A 24,574-nucleotide genomic window follows, 5' to 3' on the forward strand; every position below is an offset into this window, starting at 1 on the left:
TTTATTTTCCAGAAGGTGGCACTATAGCACAAGTTTTTGGTTTCTCTTACTGGAGCTCGGTAGGTTGGCTGCATGTTCATAAAAAAAAAAGTTGATGGAGGGGGATTGAGGGGTAAGAGTGGCCACTGAGTTAGGGGAAGTATGTGCTTAGCACTTGATGGTTTGGGTGTGTCCACAGAACAGAGAGGGGTATCCTCGAGTGAGGGGTGTCCCAGATATCCATGGGTGTTCTCTTTGCCTTTTCCCTTCCCCAGTCATTGTGATGTCTTCTCAGAGACAACAGGTTCCTCCAGCTGCAGCACACACAGCCAGATAGACCCTCACTCAGCATCTTCATCCTCCACCTCCTCTACCAGAAAGGTTGTCCTGGCCTGCTGCACCCCCCCTGCCACTACTCGCCTGGCTCCACAGCCTCCTCTAGGATTCAATCCACCCACTTTCTGGTAGACAGATGAATAGATCTTTCAGGTACCCTCAGGTGCTATGCAGAGGTGCTGTGTGTGTGTGTGTGTTTGTGTTGTTTTAAATGTCTAATTATAAATTAAAGGGGAGAGAAAGAAGGAATGATTCACGCTGCCATGATGATGATGTCACCAAGACCTGTCCAACTTTTTCTATTATTAACACCTTCAAAAGGGCCATAATGCAGTCAAACTAAAATATTTTTGTTCCTCCATCTATAGTGCAGCTTTTTCGACCTGTGTTGACTCAAACAATTTCTTCTGCCTGGAATGTGCCCTCTCAGAGCCCTACCTATGCCATGCTTTGGCATGCTATAACTACCTCATTAGTTCAAATGCCATTTTATCCATGATGCCCTTAGCTAGAAATAAAAAGTCTTCTTCTTTCAAATTCCCATGATCTTTTTTCCTTACCTTCCTTAAGGTATCTAAAACTGTAACTCATTTAGCAGTTAACTGTGTACCTCTCTTGCTTGTAAACATAACAATGGCAATGTCCATATTTCACCCAATTCTGTATTCTCTACAGTGTCTTTCATAGAGGAGGCATTTGCTAAAATGATAGATGACTTTAAAATAAATGTTTTTTATTTCCATTTCTAATAAGCTATTAATCAAATAATGTCACTGACTTGTCATTTAATTTACAAAGAAATCATTTCTTTGAAAACAGAACTAATATTTTCTCAGTGTATCAAAGTCAAGAATAATTTTCCCTTCCTAGAGAGAAAATCAATAAAAGGCTCCAATAGCTCAGTAATTATTGTAATTCCAGAAAGCTGTATATCTTAGGCAAGGAGCACAAAACTTTTCTATCAAAAGGAGTTTAAAATTCATTTCCTACATGTGGTGAAAATAAATTATTTTTGCAATGGCTTAATGTTTGGATAATAAAGGTCAGCTATGTAAGAAACGAATTTAAACATTTAAAAATTATAATATTTCAAAGCTATGGTTTTCCAAATTTTAAGATATTAGGAGTAACGTAATAAAGTATACACAGTGGGAAATGGAGGATTTAAAGCAAGTTTCCTAAATTTCAAAGTGAAGACCAATATACCAACCTTCCTGTTTCCCTGAAATTACTTCTGCATGAGAGTCAGAAAACAGAAAGTCAAAATGCACAGGGATATCAGTCAGAAGGTCTTCCAAGATGGCTTTTTGCTGGCTGTAAGACAATCCAAAATTGTACATATAAAAACATGACATACTGAATTTTTGTTTTTAAAAAGGACCCCCCCCCACCCCCATACACACACTATTGCTCTGGTATATCCTATATAGTTTAAAACCAAAGCAATTCATTGAAAAGATTGTTTATTTTAGGAATGAATTTTCAAGTGGAACAATGAATGAATTTTCACATGTGTATATTATGTGATTCTTAAATATAAAACTACAAATCCTTAAACTAATAATATAGAAAATCAATTTTTCAAATGACAACTCTATAGTTTACTATTTACAGTCATAAACAAATATATTAAAAGATAGTGAGTTCTAGCTAGGAAATAGTTCTGGCACTATTCTATATTTCAAAAAAGAAATTTAAATGTCTTCCTTTTGGTGATGATGATGGAAGGGGAGGAAAAGGAAGAGGAAAAGCAACAGGAGGGAAATGAGGAGGAAAATATACCATCATCACCACCACCACCACAGGCCTGGACTGCTCTCACCTTTCAGGAAGGACCCTCATGCCAGCTGTGCAAAGAATGTAGAGAGGGGTTTCTTTGTGTTTTGCCCGTGGCACATGCTCTGCAGCAAAGTTGAGGAGCGGAGAAATGTAATCACTGACTTTCTCTGGAGAGGTAGCAAATTCTGAAATGCCTACAGAAAAAGGACACCTCTGTTAACAAGCAGATATTTCAGCTAGTAAGTTATACTTCTTCAATGTGGCTAATTTGAGAGAAATTCAAGCTATACACCATACTTTCCTTGTTTTTTCCTATCCCTCTGGCAACACCTTTCAGTTTCTCTTCCTCAAATGATGGTACCAAACGTTCAGTCCCACATCCTCTTGTTCTTACTCATCAAAAATCACAGACCTAACTGAGCATCATATGTGTCAAACACTTGGAGTTGATTGCCCTTGGGAAAGAGCTCCCACTTCCCTCACTCTCATGGTTGGCATCACCATCAGATTTCTCCTATCAGATCTCTTCTCCAATCTGCAGATCAGTGTGTGGTTACTGCCCAATGAACAAGGCTCACCACCCGCTCACAACCCAAATCTGGACTCAACAATAAACCTGCTCTTTCTGCCTGTAACCCGCCTCAGTGACCACTATCACTAGCCATCCAGTGGCCCAAGCTGATATCCTAAATAAAATATCTCTCCCTCATTCCAACATGTATTGTGGGTTTCATCCATTGCCTCTCCTTGGTTCCTCTCACATTTTTTTACTTCTCTTCATCTTTTCTGAATACCCCCACCCTCTGCCAGCCTACACATCCTACTGCCCAGTCTTGAAATTCCCCGACCATTCCCTATGCAAAAGGGGTCTCTTTCTGGCTTAAAATCCTTTGGGCTCCTCAATGCCCTCCAGATAAAGCTTAACTCTAGAATGGCATCATAACCTGCTCTGCATACTCACCCGTCCTGTCTCTTCCCACATTCCTTCCATTTGGCTTCAACTATATTGAATAAAATTTCTACATCATACTCTGGCTTTATGGCCACTGTACCCCCACCAGGAATAGCCTTCTCTTTGCCTCCCTGCCCACTTCCCACTTCTTTTCACCTGGCTAACTCCTCCTCATCCAGAGCTACTTCCTCTATGGAAGTCTTCACCAGCAGATCCCTGAAGATGAGCTCTCTTTACAGTCTATGCTTACCTTTACCTCTAGTCGAAGCATTCATTACCTTATCAAAATTACCTACTTATTAACTTGCTTGTCTCATTTCAACTGGAAGTTTCTCAAGGGCACAAACTGTGTCTTGTTCAAATTTATATTCTTAGCACTAACAGTGTCTAGAAAATAGTAGGTGCTCAGCAAATATTTGCTGAATGAATACATAAGTAGTGAATATTCCTGTCACTGAGCCTACAATACTAAAGATGAGGGGAATTTTAGAAGTCCAAAAATTCCTTACTTCACAGACTAGGAATTTGTGGACCCAGACAGATAAGTGTTGCTGTAATGCTGTAGATGAGAGACCATGCTTCCAGATACAGAAGAGCTATAAAAAGGTTCTTGATGGTCTACTTCAAGCTATAACAAGTGCTATATAGTTTGTTTTTTAAAATCCTGGTGAATTTTTCAATTGATCAATATTACATTAACCCTGAAAATGTTTCTAGATTAGGAATACACAAAAATTTCAGGGGTGGAAAATAGAAAAGTAAAAATTAAAAGTCATCCACTAAGACTTAGAGAAAAAATGATCTTTGTTAACAAAAATGTACTCTGATTCAAAATAATGCTTGCAACAAGATCTCAAATTAAGTTCCCTCTCTTTTTTATTTCTTTTTTAAAAATATATATTTTATTGATTTTTTTACAGAGAGGAAGGGAGAGGGATAGAGAGTTAGAAACATCGATGAGAGAGAAACATCAGTCAGCTGCCTCCTGCACACTCCCCACTGGGGATGTGCCCGCAACCAAGGTACATGCTCTTGACAGGAATCGAACCCGGGACCCTTGAGTCCGCAGGCCGATGCTCTATCCACTGAGCCAAACCGGTTAGGGCTAAGTTCCCTCTCTTTATTCTGAAAAATGAAGTAGAGATTTTGAATTTTCTGAGCACTATGCTGGTGCCAATGCCTAAACATCAAGGGACAATAACTTGTTGAGGGTTGCCTACAGAAGGAAGTGGGGCCTGAATTATTCAATGGAGAATGAGTAGGACTCAAGGGGTCTACAGTATATGTAATTACCATTTTATGAGGACAGATATTCTATTATGTTACAATTGAAGGTCCCTCCCTGGCCAGGTAGCTCAGCTAGTTAGAACCTCGTCCCGGTACACCAAGGTTGCAGGTCCAATCCCTGGTCAGGATACATATAAGAAGCAACCAATGAATGCATAAATACTAGTAAGTGGAACAATAAACCAATGTCTATCTGTCTGTCTCTCTCTCTCAAATCAATAAATAAAAAGTTAAAAACAAAGCTGAAGCTCCTTTTCACTTGTTTTTGAAATAGGAGATGATTATGATAATTATTTTTATCAACATTCAATATATTTTAAAAATAAATTCCTTGGGTTGTTTGGGTTTAATATTTTACGATCTAACATAATTGACAAGATGAAATTAAAGTAGTGAATCTCTAGTGTCTTTGGTTCACTGTTTTAAATCAGTGATTATCAACTATCAAGACATAAAATACCTATTTCAAGGTCCTGACACCTTCCATTCCTAATGTTATTGAAGAAGTGTGCTGCCTGTGCAAATTATATAGATAACAACAACAAAAAAGGTTGAGAATTACTTATGTAAATTATCTAACAGGGAAGGCACATCTCAATTTTTCTATAACTCACTGACTTAGAAATTGTATGTCTTTAAAAACCGGACATATTCCTGGCCGGTATCCTCAGTGGTTAGAGCGTTGGCCCATGAACTGAAGGGTCTCTCTCGAGTTTGACTGCTGGGCAAGGGCATGTACCTGGGTTACAGGTTTGATTCCTGGCCTTGGTTGGGGTGCGTGCAGCAACCAATTGATGTGTCTCTCAGTGTTTCCCCCACTCCCCACTCCCTTCTCTTAAAAAAACCCCCACAAAATAATGGAAAAATTATCCTTGGGTGAGGAATTATAAAAACAAAAACTGGACATAATGAAATCCAGCTCTTCTAAGTTTTATGGTCATCCTTATTAAATAATCTAGATAATTAGAAATACACTGGGGCAGGAATTTTTAAAATGACAAACATATACCAATGTATTATTTTGAGTACATATTTTTATGAGTTATCTGAAATTGCCTTGTCATTAGGAGCGAGACCAATGGCTACCGAATAGGAAAAAAGAAATCCTTCCACAATTAATGTCAATTAGCAAACATTTGAGTAGACACCATGAATAAGGTAAATGCTGCAGAAGACTTAAGAAAGACATGGTGTTTGGATATTTTATTAAGGTGTTAGTCGCCTTATGCAAGAAGGATAGAAAAAAATAAAGGAAGTGAAAAAAGTAAAACAAGGAGAACAACTGGGTCCTGCTATGAGAGAAAAGGAAAAATGTGAAACATCACAGAGAATGAAAGGACAGAACCTGGATATCAGTCAGATATTTATCACTTACATACCTGGTTTTATTTTCATAACCACTGGCTTTCGGTTTTTATCCCTCATTTGTCTGATATCCAACAGGTCATGAGGATTGCCATTATGCCTGGGCCAGCAATAGACAAATATTCGAGACCCACTGCTACCACAGTCCACCACGATACCATAGTTCACATTGGGGTTATTGGTATCTGTAGCTTCAATGTCAGTAACTCGTGCCAAGTACCTAGTTTAGAACAACAAACATATACTTTTGAGACAGAGAGTATCATTCTAAACCTAAAGGAGCAAGTGCAATAAACAAACACCAAGTCGGTGATTTCTAAGTGCAGTGACACCAATATAACATTTTTACAACTGCCAAATGATCAAAGGAAAACAAAACAAGTGACAGTGAAAAAGATAATCTAAATCAGATACACTCATTATTCCTTTAAAGAAGTTCAAACAAGTTCTGAAAAGTAAAATTACTTCCCAACTATCAATATTAACTGAAAAATCAGCTTAAAAGATATCACAGAAGCTTATGTTAAATCCTCTTATGAGGAGGATTTGGTGGTTAATGATTAAACAGTTTCAGAAAGTTTAATTTTTCATGCCATGCTGTATTCAGTACAGCATCTGTTTCCTACAGCTACAGGCTCCTTAAATGCCACCTAATCCCAAAGTCTTGAAGCCATGAAATGAAGGTATGGCATCCCATCTAGAAAATAAATGGTTTGTATTCTCTTACCTTTGAAACTTTTTGTCTCTGGATAGTCGCCCATATTTATTTCGGATTATGACAACAGAAAAGTATAAAAGTGAAACAGCAGCAGCCAGAATACTAATAACAACAATTTGGCGTAAATTGGTATTCAAAATTCGAGGACATCCCACTGGAGAGATGCTAAAATGCCAGGAAGCAGGAAAAAGACAGGAGATGCCAAGTCTGAAATTCCAAAAAAACCAAAACAAAACAGATTTTAAAGCAATCTGCTCCAAAGAGGACTCCCTTCACCTAAACTGATCCAAAACAAGACATTCAGTTTGAGCTGCCCTGACTTCCCTGATAGGCATCTGTATACCAGCACCTTCCATATTACTACTTTGCTACATAACTCATTACAGTCATGTGCTGCATAAAGATGTTCCAGTCAATGACGAACTGCATATATGACAGTGGTCCCATAAGATGATAATGAAGCTGAAAGATTCCCATCACCTAATGACGACATAGTGCAATAACACATTACTCATGTTTGTGGTGATGCTGGTGTAAACAAACCTACTGTGCTGCCAATCGTATAAAAGTGAAGCACATACATTTGTGCACAGTACATAATACTTGATAATGATAAGAAATGACTGTTACTGGTTTATGTATTTACATACTATATTTTTTATCATTACTTTAGAGAGTACTTCCTACTTATAAAAAAGGTTTGCTGTAAAACAGTATCTCATGTTATGCAGACAGCAGCCTCATATATCTCCTGCTTACCGCATCTCTTGAATGCATCATCTTATCTTGTGCTTGATTTAATCTTGTGTTGTTTTGTACAGTGACATACAGGCTTGTAGTCTAGGAGCAACAGGACAGGTATATAGTAGGACATACCATGTAGGCCTGTGTAAGTGCACTCTGTGATTGCACAATGATGAAATTGCCTAACGATGCATTTCTCAGATAGTATCCTTGTCACTAAGCGGTTAATGACTGTATTATAAAATTATATGAATGAGAATTAATATTGATGGTTATGACACTTGTGTTTTCCCCCCTTTCTTGAGAGAATTATGCAGATTATCTGTACCCTGCTTTGTTCCAAAAAACTAGAGACAGCTTACAAGAATAAGTTCAATAACATAAATAAATCTAAAACGCAATCAGGTTTAAGGATGATGAAACCAAAAGACAATTTAGTACATAGGAATGCATGTAATAAGGTAGGTCTTAAACAGTGGCTGAGCATCCTTATGGCCAATAATGTTGCCAATTAGATTACAAAAATATAAATATCTTAAAAGGAGTAAGATTTTCCTAACACTGAATTCCAAGGCAAATCTCTCCCTGAAGATTAAGTGAGAAAATGATATCTTTAAAAACATCCCCATAACAAAGTCAATAAATGAGCTATGTATGTCCTGTGTTTTTGGAAATATTCCTGAAACATTTTTGCAAATAAACACTTCTCAGTTTATGTCAGGAATGAAAGGCTTCATTAGGCTTAAAAAAAAACTTTCTAACTTTAGGATAAATTTTATTGTTTTCCAATTAATTTCTACACTCTCCCCTCTAAAGAGTGCTTCATGGACTCACAGAAGAGTAAGGTATCCTACTAACCCAATGGAAATTTCCATTTGTAGTTTCTAGCCTGCATGAAGGTTCTTGGGCCAGTCCATGGAGTTTATCATCCCCTCCGAGGCTGAGACAGTTATCCTGTGCTTAATACAACCCGTTGCAGATTCCAGCACAACATGCCCTTTATGATAAACTACATTAACTCCTGCAGAATCCACCTGGCATTATCACTTTCTTTCTGTGACAGGTGCCCATGGGGCCCTGAAAGAACAACGGTATAAAACAGAAGTGCAGCACAATTTTGAATACTTTTCACTTAGGATTTATATCCTCCTCCCCCTCAAAATCTGTTTCTGTGGCACCAAAAATCTCGGGCTTCCACTGCAGTGATTAGACACCATCACTCACCTGCCCATGCTGACAGGTCAGAGGTCAGGTAATGTTCTGGGAGTTAGTCTTCAACCACTATTACAGCAACAACGAGGTCCTCCCAGAATGAGAACCCTCCTGTTTCAGGAAGTAAGAAAAATCACCAATATAGCATAATCCAAGAAACGTCAATGTTCACTATCAACTGTATGTTTAAATCCCACCACACATAATCTGGTACATGATCTGTGCACTGAAGCTGTTAAGAAGGGTTTATTCTGAGCGTGTAGCTTCTGCATTAGCACTAATCTAGTTCCTGTCTATCTTTCTGGTCTTATCCCCTGACAGATAGACGGATATGTACCCTATGCTCCAGCCATCTTAAACACAAGCTGCAAGTCACTGAAATGTCCTGCATTTCTCTGCATTTGTAGAATGACTTTTTGGGGCCCAATGTAATCCTAGTGACACAAGTCAAGCATGATTCCTCTGTGAGGACTTCCCCAATCCTCATATCCCCAGAGTATTTGCTCATCACAGCAGTGGGCTGCAGTATTAGACTTGTGGCTGGCTGACTTTCTCATCACAGGGCAAGCCCCTTAGCAGGGACAGCCACTATTCTTCTGTTTCTCCAGTGACCAATGCCTATCACACAAGTGAAGAACAACCATTGTTTGTGTCACGGATGGCTGGGAATGGGAAATGCAAAGATGAATCAGACATGGATCCAGTCCTTAAATTTCTAATGCAGGAGAGGGGAAACCACGCCCCCCCCCCCCCAACCCCATACACAGTGTTAGTAAGGCCTACCTGACAAAGTTAAAAATCACTTTAATTAGTTCAGGTTTTAATAGGTGTCCACATTGTACCATAGACCCAAAACTTAGGACAAACAATATTAATGGTTTAAAATTTTACACAAAAAAGGGAAAAATATGTCAATTACCTAGGTGTTTAAATGAATTTTACTATTTTTGTAAAATAGCTACCTTTTAGCATTTGACTATAGTGAAATTACTACAATATACCTTTATTAGAATTCCAGTGGCTCAAAGATCTCAATATTTTAAACATCCATTAAAATGTAAGATTACATAATCTTGGAATGGGTAAGGCTTTTCTACAATATCAATGTCTTAAACCATGAATGAAAGAAAATACATCTACACATGAGTTTAAGACTTCTGTATGTTTAAAAATAAAAAATCCATTCCCAAACACATAAGGCTTGGGAAAATTACTTATACCATACATGACAAAAGGTAAATATCCCTTACATATAAAAAGTTCATAACATAAATACATAAGAGAAATACAGGAACAAGTGAACAAGGATAATTGGAAATTAATGAACTAAGAAATACAAATGGTTGATAAAAATAACTTCTTTAGTATTTAGATAAATATAAATAAAAACCAAAACTTTACCACTATCAGATTGACAAAAATTAACATCTAAGGATACTTTACTAACAAAGGGGAGCGAGAAACGTCATGAATGCTGCTGGGGAGAACTAAAAAGGTACTAACCTTCTGAGGGCATACTGGTTAACAGATATGGCAATTTTTAATATGCTTACCCTCTGCACAACCCATCACACATCCAGAAATTCATACTTAGAAAACAACAGGGTAAAACTATGTACCCATCATAGTATTGTGCATAATAGCAAAACATTGTTTCTAAACTAATGTGTATTACAGGGAGTGGGTTAAGTTAAACATGGTCCATTTATGAAACAGAATACAATGTGACTATTAAAGGTGATCGTGCAGATCCATATTTATTGTCATGGAAAAGATGTCCATGGTATTTCAGTGAAAAAAACACACCATGCATAAGAGAGGGCAAAATGTTAACAGTGGTTAGTTAATTCTGAGTAGTGAGAAATGGATCATCTTTATTTTTTTCCTTAGGCTTAACTATAGTTTTAAAAGGGCACATATTAATTTTATCATAAAAAAAAACCAACAGAACTATTTAAACAAGCTACCTTTGACTGATATCTTCTGTTTCCAGCATCAAATCCTCTTCTGGGTAGATCAAGAAAGCCTAGCTTAAAAACTCTTCATGACACAGGAATTCTGATCAAAACATTTTTTTGTGATAGTTGAACTAAAGAAAAAAAAAAAAAAAGAATGCTTTAGTTAACAGCCTAAAGTCAAGGTCCTTGGGGGAAGGAAGGCCTTGAATGATTCAATGATGCGTACCATAAAGGGCACTCGGGAATAACAAACCTGACTCCAGTTTCAAGGAGTTTGCAGACTGGTTACAGAGATAATACTAGCACCCAGGAAATAATTAAGAGTACAACAGAAGGCAAAGTTAAATTATTCAGACTAACAGAGTTCAGAGAAGACCACAAGGAAGGCTGGTAAACAGGAACCACTTCCTGAGTCAGAGGCCAACTTTGGATGGGGGAGAATAGAGAATACATTTTTAGCATGATCGTAGCAAATTTAGTAAATGTTATTTAATCTAGTGTTTGTCTTAGGACTTATTTTCGAGATGTGAGGATTTTTTAAAAAAGGATAAATAGGTATTTTTCTATGTTATAAAACTTGTGTTTAAAGACAAAAAGAAAATAGGACAGCTTATAAGTTGCTGATGTAATTACTATTATTTAGGACAAAAGTATGGCTGAATATTACCCAGCAATCAACAATATGGTAAGTTGATCTTAACATGTAAACTCCCATTGTTTTTGCAGCTAAGAATCTTGGCACCACAGTTTAGGGAGGCAAAGTCTTACTAATTCTCTATGTAATAAAAGCCTAATATACTAAGTGTCTGGTCAACCAGTTGGCCATTGAATCAATCAAAACGTAATATGCTAATGATATGCTAAGGCCCCTCAACCACAAGGTATGACGTGCACTGACCACTAGGGGGCAGTCGACTGGTTGACCAGTCGCTATGATGTGCACTGACCACCAGGGGGGCAGATGCTCGGACCAGTAGGTTAGCTTGCTGCTGGGGTCCGGCTGCTCGGACCAGTAGGTTAGCTTGCTGCTGGGGTCCGGCTGATCGGGACTGAGTGCCCTGGAGCCCTCTTACGGTCCCTCCCCGACTGGCCAACCTCCTGTGTTCCTCTCCAGGCCCGATCATGCACTGGTGGGGTCCCTTGGCCTGGCCTGCGCCCTCTCACAATCAGGGACCCCTCGGGTGATGCTGGAGAGCCGGTTTCGGCCCAATCCCACAGGCTAGGCCGAGGGACCCCACTGGTGCACGAATTTGTGCACCAGGCCTCTAGTATTACATAAAAATGCCTAAATTATATTAGACCTATCATCAGAGAAACCCATCTCTCTCACTGAAAAAAACACACAAAAAAACCACAACAAAACAACAGTGAAAACCATATACATCAATTGTAAAGTGAAATGGTTCCTGTGGTGAAAAATGACAATGACAGGAAGGGTGCTTAAAAAGGAATAATGTGAATATTAGAGGTTACAAGGAAGAATTTTTGTGAGAGTGAAAGGAAGGTGAAGTGAAGGATACTCAGTTGTGGGGAAAATACATCAAAACAACTTGATTCATTCTTTGTTTTAAGAAGAATGCATGGAGTTGCATTAGCATCTACATTTTCTTTAGCATTGATTTTTAAATTTAAAATTTTGTCCCCATGTTAAGAGATCTTTTTCTGGTCACACTTTTTTTCTGAATCACCTCTGTCGTTTCCCAAATCTGCAAGTCTGACTTTCCTCAAGTTTCAGTTCCACATCCTGAGCTCACCGATGGCTGTTATCATAAACTCATTTAGTCTGAGTCTGTGGTCACAATCTTTTGGCACAAATTAATAGCACCTTCCAAGTTCTCCAAGTCTAAGAGAGGCATCACCACTGACCAGGGGTATCACCTGGTTCTTAACTTTGATTCCCACTTATCTGTGTGCTATCAATTCTTCCTCAAAAAAATCCACACAGCAAACATGACCACAGAACACATCACAGGCCTCTAGGCAGGTCGCTCACCTTCTACCTGCACCCTGAACGCCCCCCTTCAGAAACAGCTCTCTGTAAAACACTACCTTCAAAACATAATCAGCTCAAGAACTTTCGGGAGCCCATGGGGTCAACAGCAACTTTCCACCAACGGATCCCATCTTATTTCACCAACCTGTTCTTCCTCGGCCACAGATAACATCTTTCTGCCCTAGTGAGGTGGGTCTCTCATTCTTGCCCTGGCCCTTTAATGTCACTTCCTCCTACTACGTCCTGCTGTCAACACCATACTTCCTTCAAGGCACAGGTCAACATTTTCCTTTGCAAAGGTTTAAACTGTTGCACTTTCTCTTGTTTTCCCACACTCTGAAACTGTGTTCATTTTTTAAAAAACATGCTGGAATAAATATATAGGAAACACACATATAATATAAATATATAACTCCCCAGATGAACTTTCTTTTTGTTTCTTCTTTCTAGACTGTACACAAGGATTGAGACCAGGGCTAGAAAACGGTACACCATACATTCAGTAAGCAACAAACACAGGTGGTAAATTAATGTTAAGGTAAACACAGACATAAACGAACTACTTAGACAAATTAGTATTTCGTTTTTTAACTCTGCTCATGTGTCAAGCAATTAACAAACGTGATACAAAGACAAGATGACATCAAATATAACACAAAGAATAGGAGTCTTTTCCGTCTCTTCCAGGCTGGAGAATTAGGTGTTATCATTACACGAGGAAGGGCACAGTCAAAACTGCGAAGTGAAATTAAACTAGGGACTTGGGTCACTAACTTAGAATTCTTTAATAAGCTCCGGTTTATCTTTTAGCGCGGAAGGTGCTGCAGGGTAAAGCATGTCTTTCCTTTCCTGATAGTGATAAAGGTTCTCTGAAAACGCTCCGCACCAGTGTGCACCTAACCGGGTTCTGGAGAATAAGAGAACTGTTCCTTTAAAAGGTGTCCACGCATCACTTAGGACACTGCTCTCATCAAGACTTTATCGCGCAATTAGTTCCATCTTTTTCCAAGGGGAGAGCTAAAGCATGAAATTTAATAAGAGCAAAAACGATACTGAACGTGACTGTAAACGTAATGACAAGGCGCCAGGCGAGAACCCCTGCCCCCGGGCCGGGTCCCTTCTCCCGGGTCGGGTCCCTTCTCCTGGGCCGAATCCCCCCCGCAGTGAGCCCGGATCCGCCCCCGCTACGTGGAAGAGGGAAGACTCAGCGCGGTCACCGGAGCCGCGCGACAGCGCGACGGCCAGGTTCTCCTCCAGGGGCCGGGGGACAGCACCTGCCGCCCTGGGTCACGGGCACTGACGGCCCGGGCGCCCGGATGTGGCCGGGCGGCGGGGGCGGCTTGGACCCAGGGAAGACCGACCGCAGGAGCCGGGAGGCCCGCGGGCAGAGGGGTCGTCCGGGGTCCAGGGCCCTCGTCGCCCCGCCGAACCGCACGGTCCAACTGTCTCGGCCCCGGCCGGCCGCCCTCCCACCGTCCGCGCCGCGAAGGCCGCTCACCCGTGCTGCAGCGCCTGACTCGGCGGCCGGGACTCCCAGGGGCGGGGAGCCGTGAGCGGAGCGCATCACGGCCACCACCGAGAGGCGGCAGCGGGCACGCGCTCCCGGCTTCCCGGGAGCCACACCGCCGGCCGGCCTCGCCCGCGGTGCGTCACGCCGCGCCGGGAGCGCGCGCGCCGGGGGGCGGGGTCTGCGCCGGGCAGACTGGCGTCACGTGCAGAGCTGTCTTGCGTCAGCGTGAGGGCGTGGCTCTGCGCAGTGAGTGCCGGAAGTGAGAGTGGTGTCCCGGAAGTGGCCGGCACCGTGGCTTCGTTACCACCAGTCGTAGTCTGTCTGGTTGTCAGAGAGGTTCATGGTGCTTATGACACTGCAGGTTATCTTTCCGTTGTGCTTCTAAGGATTATGGGAAATCACACTTGAAAACCCAGCAAAAACTAAGCATTTCTGCTCAACTCTTGACATTTTTACAACTTTACCAGTAGCTATCCCTATTTTACAGATGGGGAAACTAAGATGCAAACTCATTCAGTGAATTTCTTAATGTCCACGTCATTAGTCAGAGTCAGGATTTCATTCTTGCCAAAAGTTGCTCGTATAATCGCTTATTCCGGGGGAGGCAGACGGCCCCAACACACGCAAAGGTGGACAGCACCGGCTCCTGAGGTTGACCCATGACCTGACACTTAGCTCAAGGCCCCTCTCGGTAGCTTGACAAAACCTGCCTTGAAGTCACAGAGCTGGAAGAGATCGTGAGAATCGTGGCTTCTAACCTTCTCCCTGTCTTTTGTTACAGGTGAATGAACTGCTTTCCAGAAAAAGGAGGTGACTAGACAGGCTAACCACCTACAATTTTTTTTTTTTTTAATGAGAGTCCTAGAAACATCTACTCCATTACTTTCGTCAAGTCAAACAAGCTTGGACAGAACCAGTAGTTACACATTTTAAGCAGAATCCTTCTTGGTCCAGCATCAGATGGGGTCATCTCCTCCTGGTAATGTTTCACCCCTGGATACAGATACTCTTCATGGAAGACCAGCAGTGACCAGGAACCTTGTGCTTTAGAACCAAATACTGTCTTTTTAACAATCGCTCCTCATTACAATCATAAAACCACAGAATGTTCCAGCCAAAGGAGCCCCAGGAACTGTCTAGTCCAAACAATCTCCTTTTACTGCTAAGGAACTTGCTCAGGATCCCCTGGAGGCGAAGGGGAAAGCAGAACCAATGGTTCTGACTCTTCAGGGTCCTTCTATGGCAATCTGTTACTATTTAAAAAAAAAAAGAAAAAAAAGACCTGTTTGGATAACTTACACGTTAGAAACCTCTGTGACATGCACCTAAGGCTAGCTCTGAGAAGCTGAAGTAATTGGCCACTGACATGATCCCTCAAAATTACGTGCCCTTTAATGTCCTTACCATTTCAGATACTGGCTTAGATTATGACAGTCTCTATTAAGGAGGCCTCCACAAAAATGCCAGACTAATACTATTGCACCATCCGTATTTCCTGATAATTCATATGTAATAATTGTTTGCTAAGAGCTAGGAAAGAAAGTATAAAGAAGTATGAAAACATGTAACATGGTGAATTAGTTTTCTAGGTCTGCTGTAACAAACTACCCCAAAATGGGTATCTTTAGATGACAGAAATGTATTTTTTCACAGTTCTGGATGCTAGAAGTCTGAAGTCAAGGTGTTGGCAGGGCCATGCTTTCTTGGAAGGCTCTAGGGGAGGATGTTTAGATTCTGGTAGTTGGTGGCAATCGTTGGCGTTCCTCAGTGTGTAGATGCATCACTCCAGTCTCTGCCTCTCTTGTCACATGGTGTTCACCTGTGTGTGTGTCTATGTCCAAATTTCCCACTTCTTACAAGGACACCAGTCATGTTGAATTTAGGGCCCACTCCAATCCAGTATGATCTCTTCTTAATGTAATTGCATCTGTAAAGACCCTATTTCTAAATAAGATCACATTTACAGATTCTGGGTGGACATGAACTTTGGGGTGGGGGACACTGTTCAACCCAGTATGTGAGAGGACCATCTCAGTCTGGGTCATCAAGGAAAGCTATTTTGAGGAGATAATATCTGAAGTCACACTTTCAAGATGAATAGAAATTAACTAGAAGAAGGATGTATCTTGGGCCTATATGGAGTATTACTTCAGTCAGTGGAAACAGAAGAGGCTCAGAAGGAAAAGAATAGAACTGTCAGAGTGATCCACCAATTTATTCTCACTTTTTAACAAGAGAAACAACAACAACAAAAAACTAAGCTAATAAGAGATACCACTTACTAGAATTATGCCAGGCACAATTCTAAGAGCATCAGAAAACATTTCAAATAGAATGATAATGAAATACATAAGAGTTCATGAAATGATAAAATGCAGCTACAGCAATACTTACCAAGAAATTTATAGGTTTAAAAGTATATTTTAGTAAAGAAAAAAGTTTGAAATTAATTATCTAAGTTTCCATCTAAATAAGTTAGGGCAAGAAAAGCAAAGTAAACCTAAAGTGAGTAGAAGAAAAAGAAAATAATTTTTTTTAAATAAGACAAAATTAACAAGCCACAAGTTAGTTCTTGAAAAGTATTAATAAAATAGATAAACTCCTAATGAGATTGATCAGGGGAAAAAAAAGATAGAAAACACAAATAACAAATATCAATAATAAAAGAGAAACATCATTACAGATCCTACAAAGTTGAACAAATAAGAAAGCATTATGAACAACTATATGCTGATAATTTCAATATAAAATGGAAAAATTATTTGAAAAACATAATATCCCAAAATTGACATGAGAAGAAATAGAAAACCTGAGTAGACCTGTGTTTTTAAAGATCCCCTTCCCCTACCCCTGCCACCAAATTCCAGCCCCAGATGGTTTCACTTGTAAATGTTATCAATTACATAAAAAGGAAATCATTCCTATCTTACATAAATTATGTCAGAAAAATAGAGAAGGGGACACTTTCTAACTCATAATGCAAGGTCAGAATAATCCTGACACCAAGAAATAAAAAAGAAAGAAAATTATATGTCAATATCCTTTAGAAACACAGATGCAAAAATTCTAACAAAATATTGGCAAATGAAATCCAGCAATATCTACAAAATGTAAGATAGCTTATCCAAGTGGGATTTTTGCAAGGAATACAAGGTTGGAATAAAATTGATCCGTGTCATTTATTACATAAGCAGAATAAAGGAAACAACTCATATAATTCATATGATCTCAATCAATGCAGAAAAATAATGTTTCACAAACTTCAACATTCATTCATGATTTAAACAAAAAAGCTCTAATCAACTATAAATGGAATGATTTTCCTCAGTTTGAGAGGGTTTCCATAAAAGAACAAGTTCAAAATACCTTGTTACTTGTTTGTTATTTTTAAAGTATTAAATAAAAGTTTGAAAAAGAATGTGACATCTGGACTGCAGAAGCCATCTTGCAACCACAAGGCAACAATAATGCAGATAAGAAGCCAATACTAAATATGATGAAATAGGAAGATAGAGTTTCTTATGGCATCATCTACTAACATCGAACCACTGAACTAGTACCAACTATTAGGTCTACCTCCTGACTTTTTTTTTTTATAAGAGGCAAATAAAGCTCTTTTTAAAATTACTTTTGGCTGAGTATTCCATTACTTGATGTTAGGTCTTTAAAAATATTTGTTGACTGGTTGAAAACAAGAAGGGACACCAAGAGGTCATATTTCCCAGCTGTCCCCAGTTAATTTAGATTTCATTTACATTTTATAGATGAGACAGCTGAGGTCTGAGAGGCAAAGTGACTTGCTCAAGCTCCTAAAACTGGAACAGAGACAGGACGATGGAATGTGAAGAGTACCACACAGGGAGGTAGAAACTTGAATTCTGGTCCCTGCTACACTACTAACTGACATGTAAGCTTAGAAAAGTGAGTGTACCTCCTTGGTCCTCACCATCCATATATAATTTTTGAAAAGAAATGGGGAGTCCCCCCCGCAAAAAAAAACCCAACCCAATGTGCTTTTCTGTGGTTGTGTTTTTTAAATTATGATTAAAGTGCAACATTTGGCCCTGGCTGGTTTGGTTCAGTGGTTAGAGTGTCGGCCTGAGGACTGAAGGATTGCAGGTTCGATTCCCATTCAAGGGCACATACCTGGGTTGCAGGTTTCCCAGCCCTGGTAGGGGTGCATTTGGGAGACAACTAATTGATGTGTCTCTCACACATCAATGTCTCTCTCTCTCTCTCTCTCTCTCTCTCTCTCTCTCTCTCTTTTTCCCTCCTCCCACCTTCCCACTCTCTCTAAAAATCAATGGAAAAAGTATCCTTAGGTGAGGATTAACAAAATAAACTAAAGTGTAACATTTGCTTCTGAAGGAAAAGAAGGGGAGTGGGGAGGTGGCTAGGTTGGCCTTTAAGGTCCTTTTGATGTCTAAAATCATGATTTCTAAGAGACAAGAGAGAAGATTAGGAACAGTTCTTCCCATTATACTTTCATTCTTCCCCTCTTTTCCTCCCCACTTCCTCTTCCTTCTTCTTCTCATTAGAAAAATCAAACATAAAATAAAAGAGTCCTTTCTTTTCTTTTCTTTTTTAAAAATTACACTCCAGGTTCCTTTAAACTGTGCATGTGGAAACCTTGATGAGTAGATTAGGGCAGGTAAAACAGCCATGAGTATTTAAAACTCAAACAGGATTTCTTTTTTAGCCTCACCGGAGGATATGTATATTGATTTTGAGAGAGAGAGAGAGAGAGAGAGAGAGAGAGAAAGAGAGAGAGAGAGAGAGAAGAAAGAAGAAGAAGAAGAAGAAGAAGAAGAAGAAGAAGAAGAAGAGGAGGAGGAGGAGGAGGAGGAAGAGAAGAGAGGGAAAAAGAGAGAGAGAAATAATGATATGAAAGAGAAACATCTATTCGTTGCCTGCCATACACACACCAACCAGGTGTACAGGACAAAGCTCCAAACAACTGAGCCACCTGGCCAAGGCCAAACAGGATTTCTTTTTAATTATCTTTCCAAAAAAACATCCAATCTAGCAATTGCTTGAAATTTTGCTTGCTTTGCTCTCCAAATGTGTTTTTTTAAAATATATTTTTACTAGAGGCCCGGTGCATGAAATTTGTGCACTGGCGGGGGGGGGGGGGTGGTCCCTCAGCCTCAAGGGATGTCCGCCTGCCAGCTTAGGCCCAATACCCATAGGGCCTAAGCTGGCAAACAGGCATCCCTCTTGCAGTCTGGGACCCCTTGCTCCTTACCGCCCACTTGCTTGAGGCTCCCGCCACCACTGCTGCACTCGCCAGCCATGAGCCTGGCTTCTGGCTGAGCAGCACTTCCCCTGTGGGAGCGCACTGACCATCAGGGGGGCAGCTCCGGTGTTGAGCGTCTGCCCCTGGTGGTCAGTATACATCATAGCGACTGGTTGTTCTGGTCATTCTGCCTTACTGGTCGCTTAGGCTTTAATTATATAGATTGGTTTCAGAGAGGGAGATAGAAACATCGAGGATGAAAGAGAATCATTGATTGGCTGCCTCCTGCATGCTCCTCACTGAGGATTGAGCCTGCAACCAGGCTATGTGCCCTGACTAGGAATTAAACCATGACGTCCTGTTTCATAGGTCGATGTTTAACCATTGAACCACACTGGCTGGATTGCTCTCCAAATGTTTTAACCCACCTTTCTAGGGAGCCTAATTTGGCTACACTGTCTCTCCTGGCAGAGTGTGAGTGCTGGGGGGTGGGGGGGAGTAAATTTGAGGCACTAGATGTTATCTAGTTCATTGAAAACTAGAAGGGACATTAGTTGTCACAAAAACAAAGGAATAAAGTAACCCTTGGAAATGATGAGTCCTATTGTCCTCCCCTGGTCCGGTTTGACTTCCAGTGCATTCATGCACAGACTAGTTTTTGAGCAACTTAGCTAATAATCATATATATTTAAACAGCATTTATCTTCAAAGAGATCATAGTTTTTTACAGACATGATGTCAGTTATGAGCTCAGCATTCCTAAGGCAGGGAATGGGCCAAGATAATTCTTATTTTATGGTCTTTTGTTATGGAGAACAAGCACTTAAGATGCAGAAAGAGCAAGTGACTTGTTCAAAGCAGCATCAGAATTCAGGTGGTTTTTTCACCTTTTTCTCATCATAGCAGTGTGACCAACTATACCCTAAGGGGCTCATATGGGATATGGATCATTAATCACATGTAGGGAGAGAACAGGACATACCCTTCTGATTTTGGTAACACTACCTTAAAGTTCTAAAGGAATATGCTCATCTCACACTCAGTCCATTTGGATCATAAAGCATGACCCTGGCCTGGTTAAGCAGAGAAATTTCACCCCCTGGCCACTGAGATTGGCACATGAATCATGCTGTTCTGATCAGATGTAAGTCACATTTTTCAATAGCAGCTTCAACTGCACAAAAGATATTTTGTTTTTTATTTCATTTCTCAAGTCATTCAGACTTGGACAGGAAGTGTGGGCTATTTATTGGACCCCTTGAATCTCAACACTTCCGTGTTCCTTCCTTACCTCATCTAGCATAACATTCTCCTTCTCAGCCTCCTTCATTAATTTCTCATCACCTCTAGGTTAGAATTGAAATTCCTGGCAAATCAGCTGGATATCAGTGGGGTGATTAGATGTCATTGACAGGTTGGCCTAACACCCACCTCCAAGGTCATGACTGAGACCCCTCCAGCTTTCTAATCTCATGTCCTAACACTTCCCCATATAATCCTTGTGCTCTAACATGCATCACTCCTTGCTTGCTCCCAAATCGTTCCTTATTTTTATGCCTCTGTGTCTTTACACATGTTTCCTATGACTTAAATAATTTCCTCTTTCTTAACTGCCTATAAAAAAACAAGTCCTACTCGTCTTTCAATTTGCCCTTCTGCAGCTGTGAGTCTCTCTCCTTTATCGCTCACCACCATTGTTTGCTTTAACTGCTGTTGGTCTTTGCTGCTGTCTTACTCCCCAGTGTTTTGCTTGCCTGGAGCAAACATGAATTCAACAAACACATTTTGTGTGCCCATAACCTGTTCCTCCCAGGCCCTGCAGAACTAAGGAGACTCTAGCTCCCTTGCCTTCCCCTTCCTGCCACAATGCTTTTGCCCTATCTCCAAATTCATTCCTGTTTGAACTCATGCTGTATTTTCTAGAATAGTGCTCAATGTCTGCTTGAACTGAATTGAAATGTGATCTTGTTCAGGTAGGGCTAACAGGCCTACTTGAATCTTCGGATCTGTCTGAATCCTTGGATTTCATATTTTCTTATCCAACTCATTACTCTTCTTAGCTTTGACTAATACTTAGTTGCATACATGTCTTTCTCCCATTACCTCTCCCAGAGGACTGTAATCTCTTTGAAGACAGGGACTGTGTCTTCTGCTTCCTACCCTCCACAGTGTTTAGTACCGTGCTGGTCCATAGGAGGTGCTCAAAACATGTTTGCTAAGTGATTATAGAGTGAACACAAGAATTAATGAATATTATTTTCCTTCTTTTTTTATTTTTTTATTAAATCTTTATTGTTCAGATTATTACATTTGTTCCTCTTTTTTCCCCCCCATAACTCCCCTCCTTCCAGCTCCCACCCCACCCTCCACCCTCACTCTCCACCCACTGTCCTCATCCATAGGTGCACGATTTTTGTCGTCTCTTCCCGCATCTCCCATTCCACTTTCCCCCCCCCCCAAGAATAGTCAGTCCATTCCCTTTCTATGTCCCTGATTCTATTATAATCAACAGTTCATTCTGTTCCTCAGATTATTTATTCACTTGATTCTTAGATTCATTTGATGATAGATGCATATTTGTTGTTCATAATTTGTATCTTTACCTTCTTCTTCTTCTTCCTCTTCTTAAAGGATACCTTTCAGCATTTCATATAATACTGGTTTGGTGGTGATGAACTCCTTTAGCTTTTCCTTATCTGTGAAGCTCTTTATCTGACCTTCATTTCTGAATGATAGCTTTGCTGGATAAAGTAATCTTGGTTGTAGATTCTTGGCATTCATCACTTTGAATATTTCTTGCCAAACCCTTCTGGCCTGCAAAGTTTCTGTTGAGAAATCAGCTGACAGTCGTATGGGTACTCCCTTATAGGTAACTGAGTTTCTTTCTCTTGCTGCTTTTAAGATTCTCTCTTTGTCTTTTGCTCTTGGCATTTTAATTATGATGTGTCTTGGTGTGGTCCTCTTTGGATTCCTTTTGTTTGGGGTTCTCTGCGCTTCCTGGACCTGTAAGTCTATTTCTTTCATCAGGTGGGGGAAGTTTTCTGTCATTATTTCTTCAAATAGGTTTTCAATATCTTGCTCTCTCTCATCTTCTGGCACCCCTATAATTCTGATGTTGGTACGTTTGAAGCTGTCCCAGAGGCTCCTTACACTATCTTCGTATTTTCGGGTTCTTTTTTCATTTTGCTTTTCCGGTTGGGTGTTTTTTGCTTCTTCGAATTTCAAATCTTTGACTTGATTCTTGCGCTCCTCTGGTCTGCTGTTGGGAGTCTGTATATTATTCTTTATTTCAGTCCGTGTATGCTTAATTTCTAGTTGGTTCTTTATCACAGCATCGAGGGTCTCATTAGATTTCTTGTAGATCTCAATAAGTTTATCGGCGGCTTCTAGACAGTTCTTGAGAGACCTCAAAAGTGTGGTTCTGAACTCAATATCCTCCCTTGATAGTTTTGTCCTGTTTCTTTGTCTCCGCATTTTTTATGCTTTCTTGGTGCACCCCCTAGAGGTCTTTGTGCGCAGTCTTGTTGTAGTTAAGCCTTGATTGTTGTAGTTAATAATAGAGGGATTTGACCTCCAGGCCGACTGGCTGTGAGAATCAGCTGTGTCTGCAGTGGGAAAACTTCTGTCATCTGGAGAGGTGCTAATCTAGCCTTTGCCTGAGGCTATCCGGCAAATGGCTCTGCGCAGGGCTTGGGCGGGGCGGGGTGGGTCGCACGGGATCAACAAAGCGGGTGGAGGGAGCAGTTATGGCTGCTTTCAGTCCCGTTCCCAGAGGCTCAGAATCCCAGCAATCGCTGCAAACCTCGGAGAGAAAGCTGCCAGACAATCCCGCTTCTCTCGTTTGAGTCTGAGTCCCAAGAGACTCGCCCGGATCTGGAGCTCAGAGCCTGGGACTCCCTCCCGATTGAAAACGACAACAGCACCCTCAGCCACCAGCCCGCTCCACGAGCACCTCCGTACCTTTGTATTTTCCACACTGCGCCTCCTCTGAGCCTCGGTATGCTGTTCTCTTTCCTTCTAGTTGAAGAATCTCTCCTCAGCCAGCCTTCCTGTGGTTCTGGGTGCTGTCTGTTCCGTCTTTTAGTTGTATTTTTGAAGTGGTTGTTCCAGCCAGCAAACTCCGGTGTTTACCTATGCCGCCATCTTGGTTTCCTCCCCCATTTCAATTCTCATTATTTTCCTTCTTGATCAGAGGAGACATTTATGAAGATAGAGCTTGGCAAGGGAGGTCACTTCTGTACTTACCACCCTTCAAAGGCACGGAAGAAAGGGCACAGAACGAGAGAGAAAGCATGGATGATCCAGAGATAAGCTCTCTCTCTTCTCACAGTGTTCTGATCCTTTTGTCTCATGTGCCTAGAGGGAAATTCCTTAGAGTTTGGGGGTTTTGATGAAACATTTTCCACTTAGATGATGCAGAATGAATCCTACTTTTACATTTTCTTGCCATTTCAGTTGGAATTGGGGACAAGGAGTCAAATGTGAATTTTCAATCTAACATCCTTCTCTGTGATGCCTTCTGTGACCTCCACTTAAAATTGCAAGCTGTTGCTTGACCCCATACTCTTTGTGCCCATTCCTGCTTTATTTTTTCTCTGTATTACATACCACTTTAATTTACTGTTTGTTTCCCTATATCAATAAGGAAACAGAAAGCATATAGGTTATTTGAATAGGAAAAATTTAATATCAAGAATTGTGAATTTACTATAAAAAGTTATTATTAAAAAAATAAGTATAAAGAATCCTATATAACAAAACTCTAATATGCAAATCGACCAAACAGCAGAATGACCGGTCACTATGACATTCACTGATCACAGGAGGGCAGATGCTCAACAAAGGAGCTGCCCCCCTAGTGGTCAGTGTGCTCCCACAGGGGAAGTGCTACTCAGCCAGAAGCCAGGCACACGGCTGGTGAGTACAGTGGTGGTGGCAGGAGCCTCTCCTGCCTCTGCTGCAGGCGGGCAGTAAGGAGTGAGGGGTCCAGGACTGTGAGAGCCCTGGACTGTGAGAGGGATGTCTGACTGCCAGCTTAGGCCTGATGAGGATAGGGCCTAAGCCGGCAGGTGGACATCCCCTGAGGAGTCCCAGACTGTGAGAGGGCACCGGCCAGGCTGAGGACCCCCCCCCCCCCTCCGAGTACACAAATTTCATGCACTGGGCCTCTAGTTTAATATAAACTTGGAGGTGGTTCACTAGTAAGAGAGGTAAAACAAAACAAAAAAAAGAGGTTTCACAAAGGTGTCCAGAAGAAGTGGGTGCAGAAAAGCAGCTACTACCTCTGTTACAGAAGAGCAAAGAAATACCAAGCACACTTCCTAGAGAAAGGTAGGGACCCTGTTTATTAACACTAGTGGACTCTGGGAATAATTTCCAAATCAGAGTGAACATGCAGAGGCTTCGCTTTTTATAACCTTCTGAGGTCATTGTCTTGCAGATATGGTTCCACCCCCTTTCTGGGCTTACAGGAAGGCCCCCAGGTGTTGGTGATCTGTCCTGGGG

The 24,574-nt window shown here is 40.9% G+C and overlaps 1 protein-coding gene across 9 annotated transcripts in view; it reads right to left on the reverse strand.

The window, feature by feature from the left end:
* ENTPD4 (ectonucleoside triphosphate diphosphohydrolase 4) overlaps nucleotides 1–13,970 on the reverse strand; it is a 29,676-nt gene extending 15,706 nt beyond the window's left edge. For 4 of the 9 annotated variants that reach the window (XR_002832119.1, XM_023764310.1, XM_023764307.1 and 1 more), the window contains exons 1-8: nucleotides 13,822–13,970; nucleotides 10,340–10,461; nucleotides 8,385–8,483; nucleotides 8,019–8,237; nucleotides 6,426–6,623; nucleotides 5,713–5,918; nucleotides 2,138–2,288; nucleotides 1,526–1,629 (exon numbers count right to left, since the gene is read on the reverse strand). Coding sequence is in view for 8 of the 9 variants with exons in the window: in XM_023764310.1 (XP_023620078.1) it covers nucleotides 1,526–1,629; nucleotides 2,138–2,288; nucleotides 5,713–5,918; nucleotides 6,426–6,623; nucleotides 8,019–8,035 (676 nt within the window). In the remaining variant the exon portion in view is untranslated. Of the gene's footprint in view, nucleotides 1–1,525; nucleotides 1,630–2,137; nucleotides 2,289–5,712; nucleotides 5,919–6,425; nucleotides 6,624–7,175; nucleotides 7,257–8,018; nucleotides 8,238–8,384; nucleotides 8,484–10,339; nucleotides 10,462–12,468; nucleotides 12,495–13,821 lie in introns of those variants that run through there. The other 5 variants (XM_006100747.3, XM_014466188.2, XM_006100744.3 and 2 more) reach the window with 3 other exon arrangements.
* Between the last annotated feature and the right edge of the window lie 10,604 nt (nucleotides 13,971–24,574).

This window comes from Myotis lucifugus, unplaced genomic scaffold (assembly GCF_000147115.1).
Source record: "Myotis lucifugus unplaced genomic scaffold, Myoluc2.0 scaffold_328, whole genome shotgun sequence".
Classification (NCBI taxonomy): domain Eukaryota; kingdom Metazoa; phylum Chordata; class Mammalia; order Chiroptera; family Vespertilionidae; genus Myotis; species Myotis lucifugus.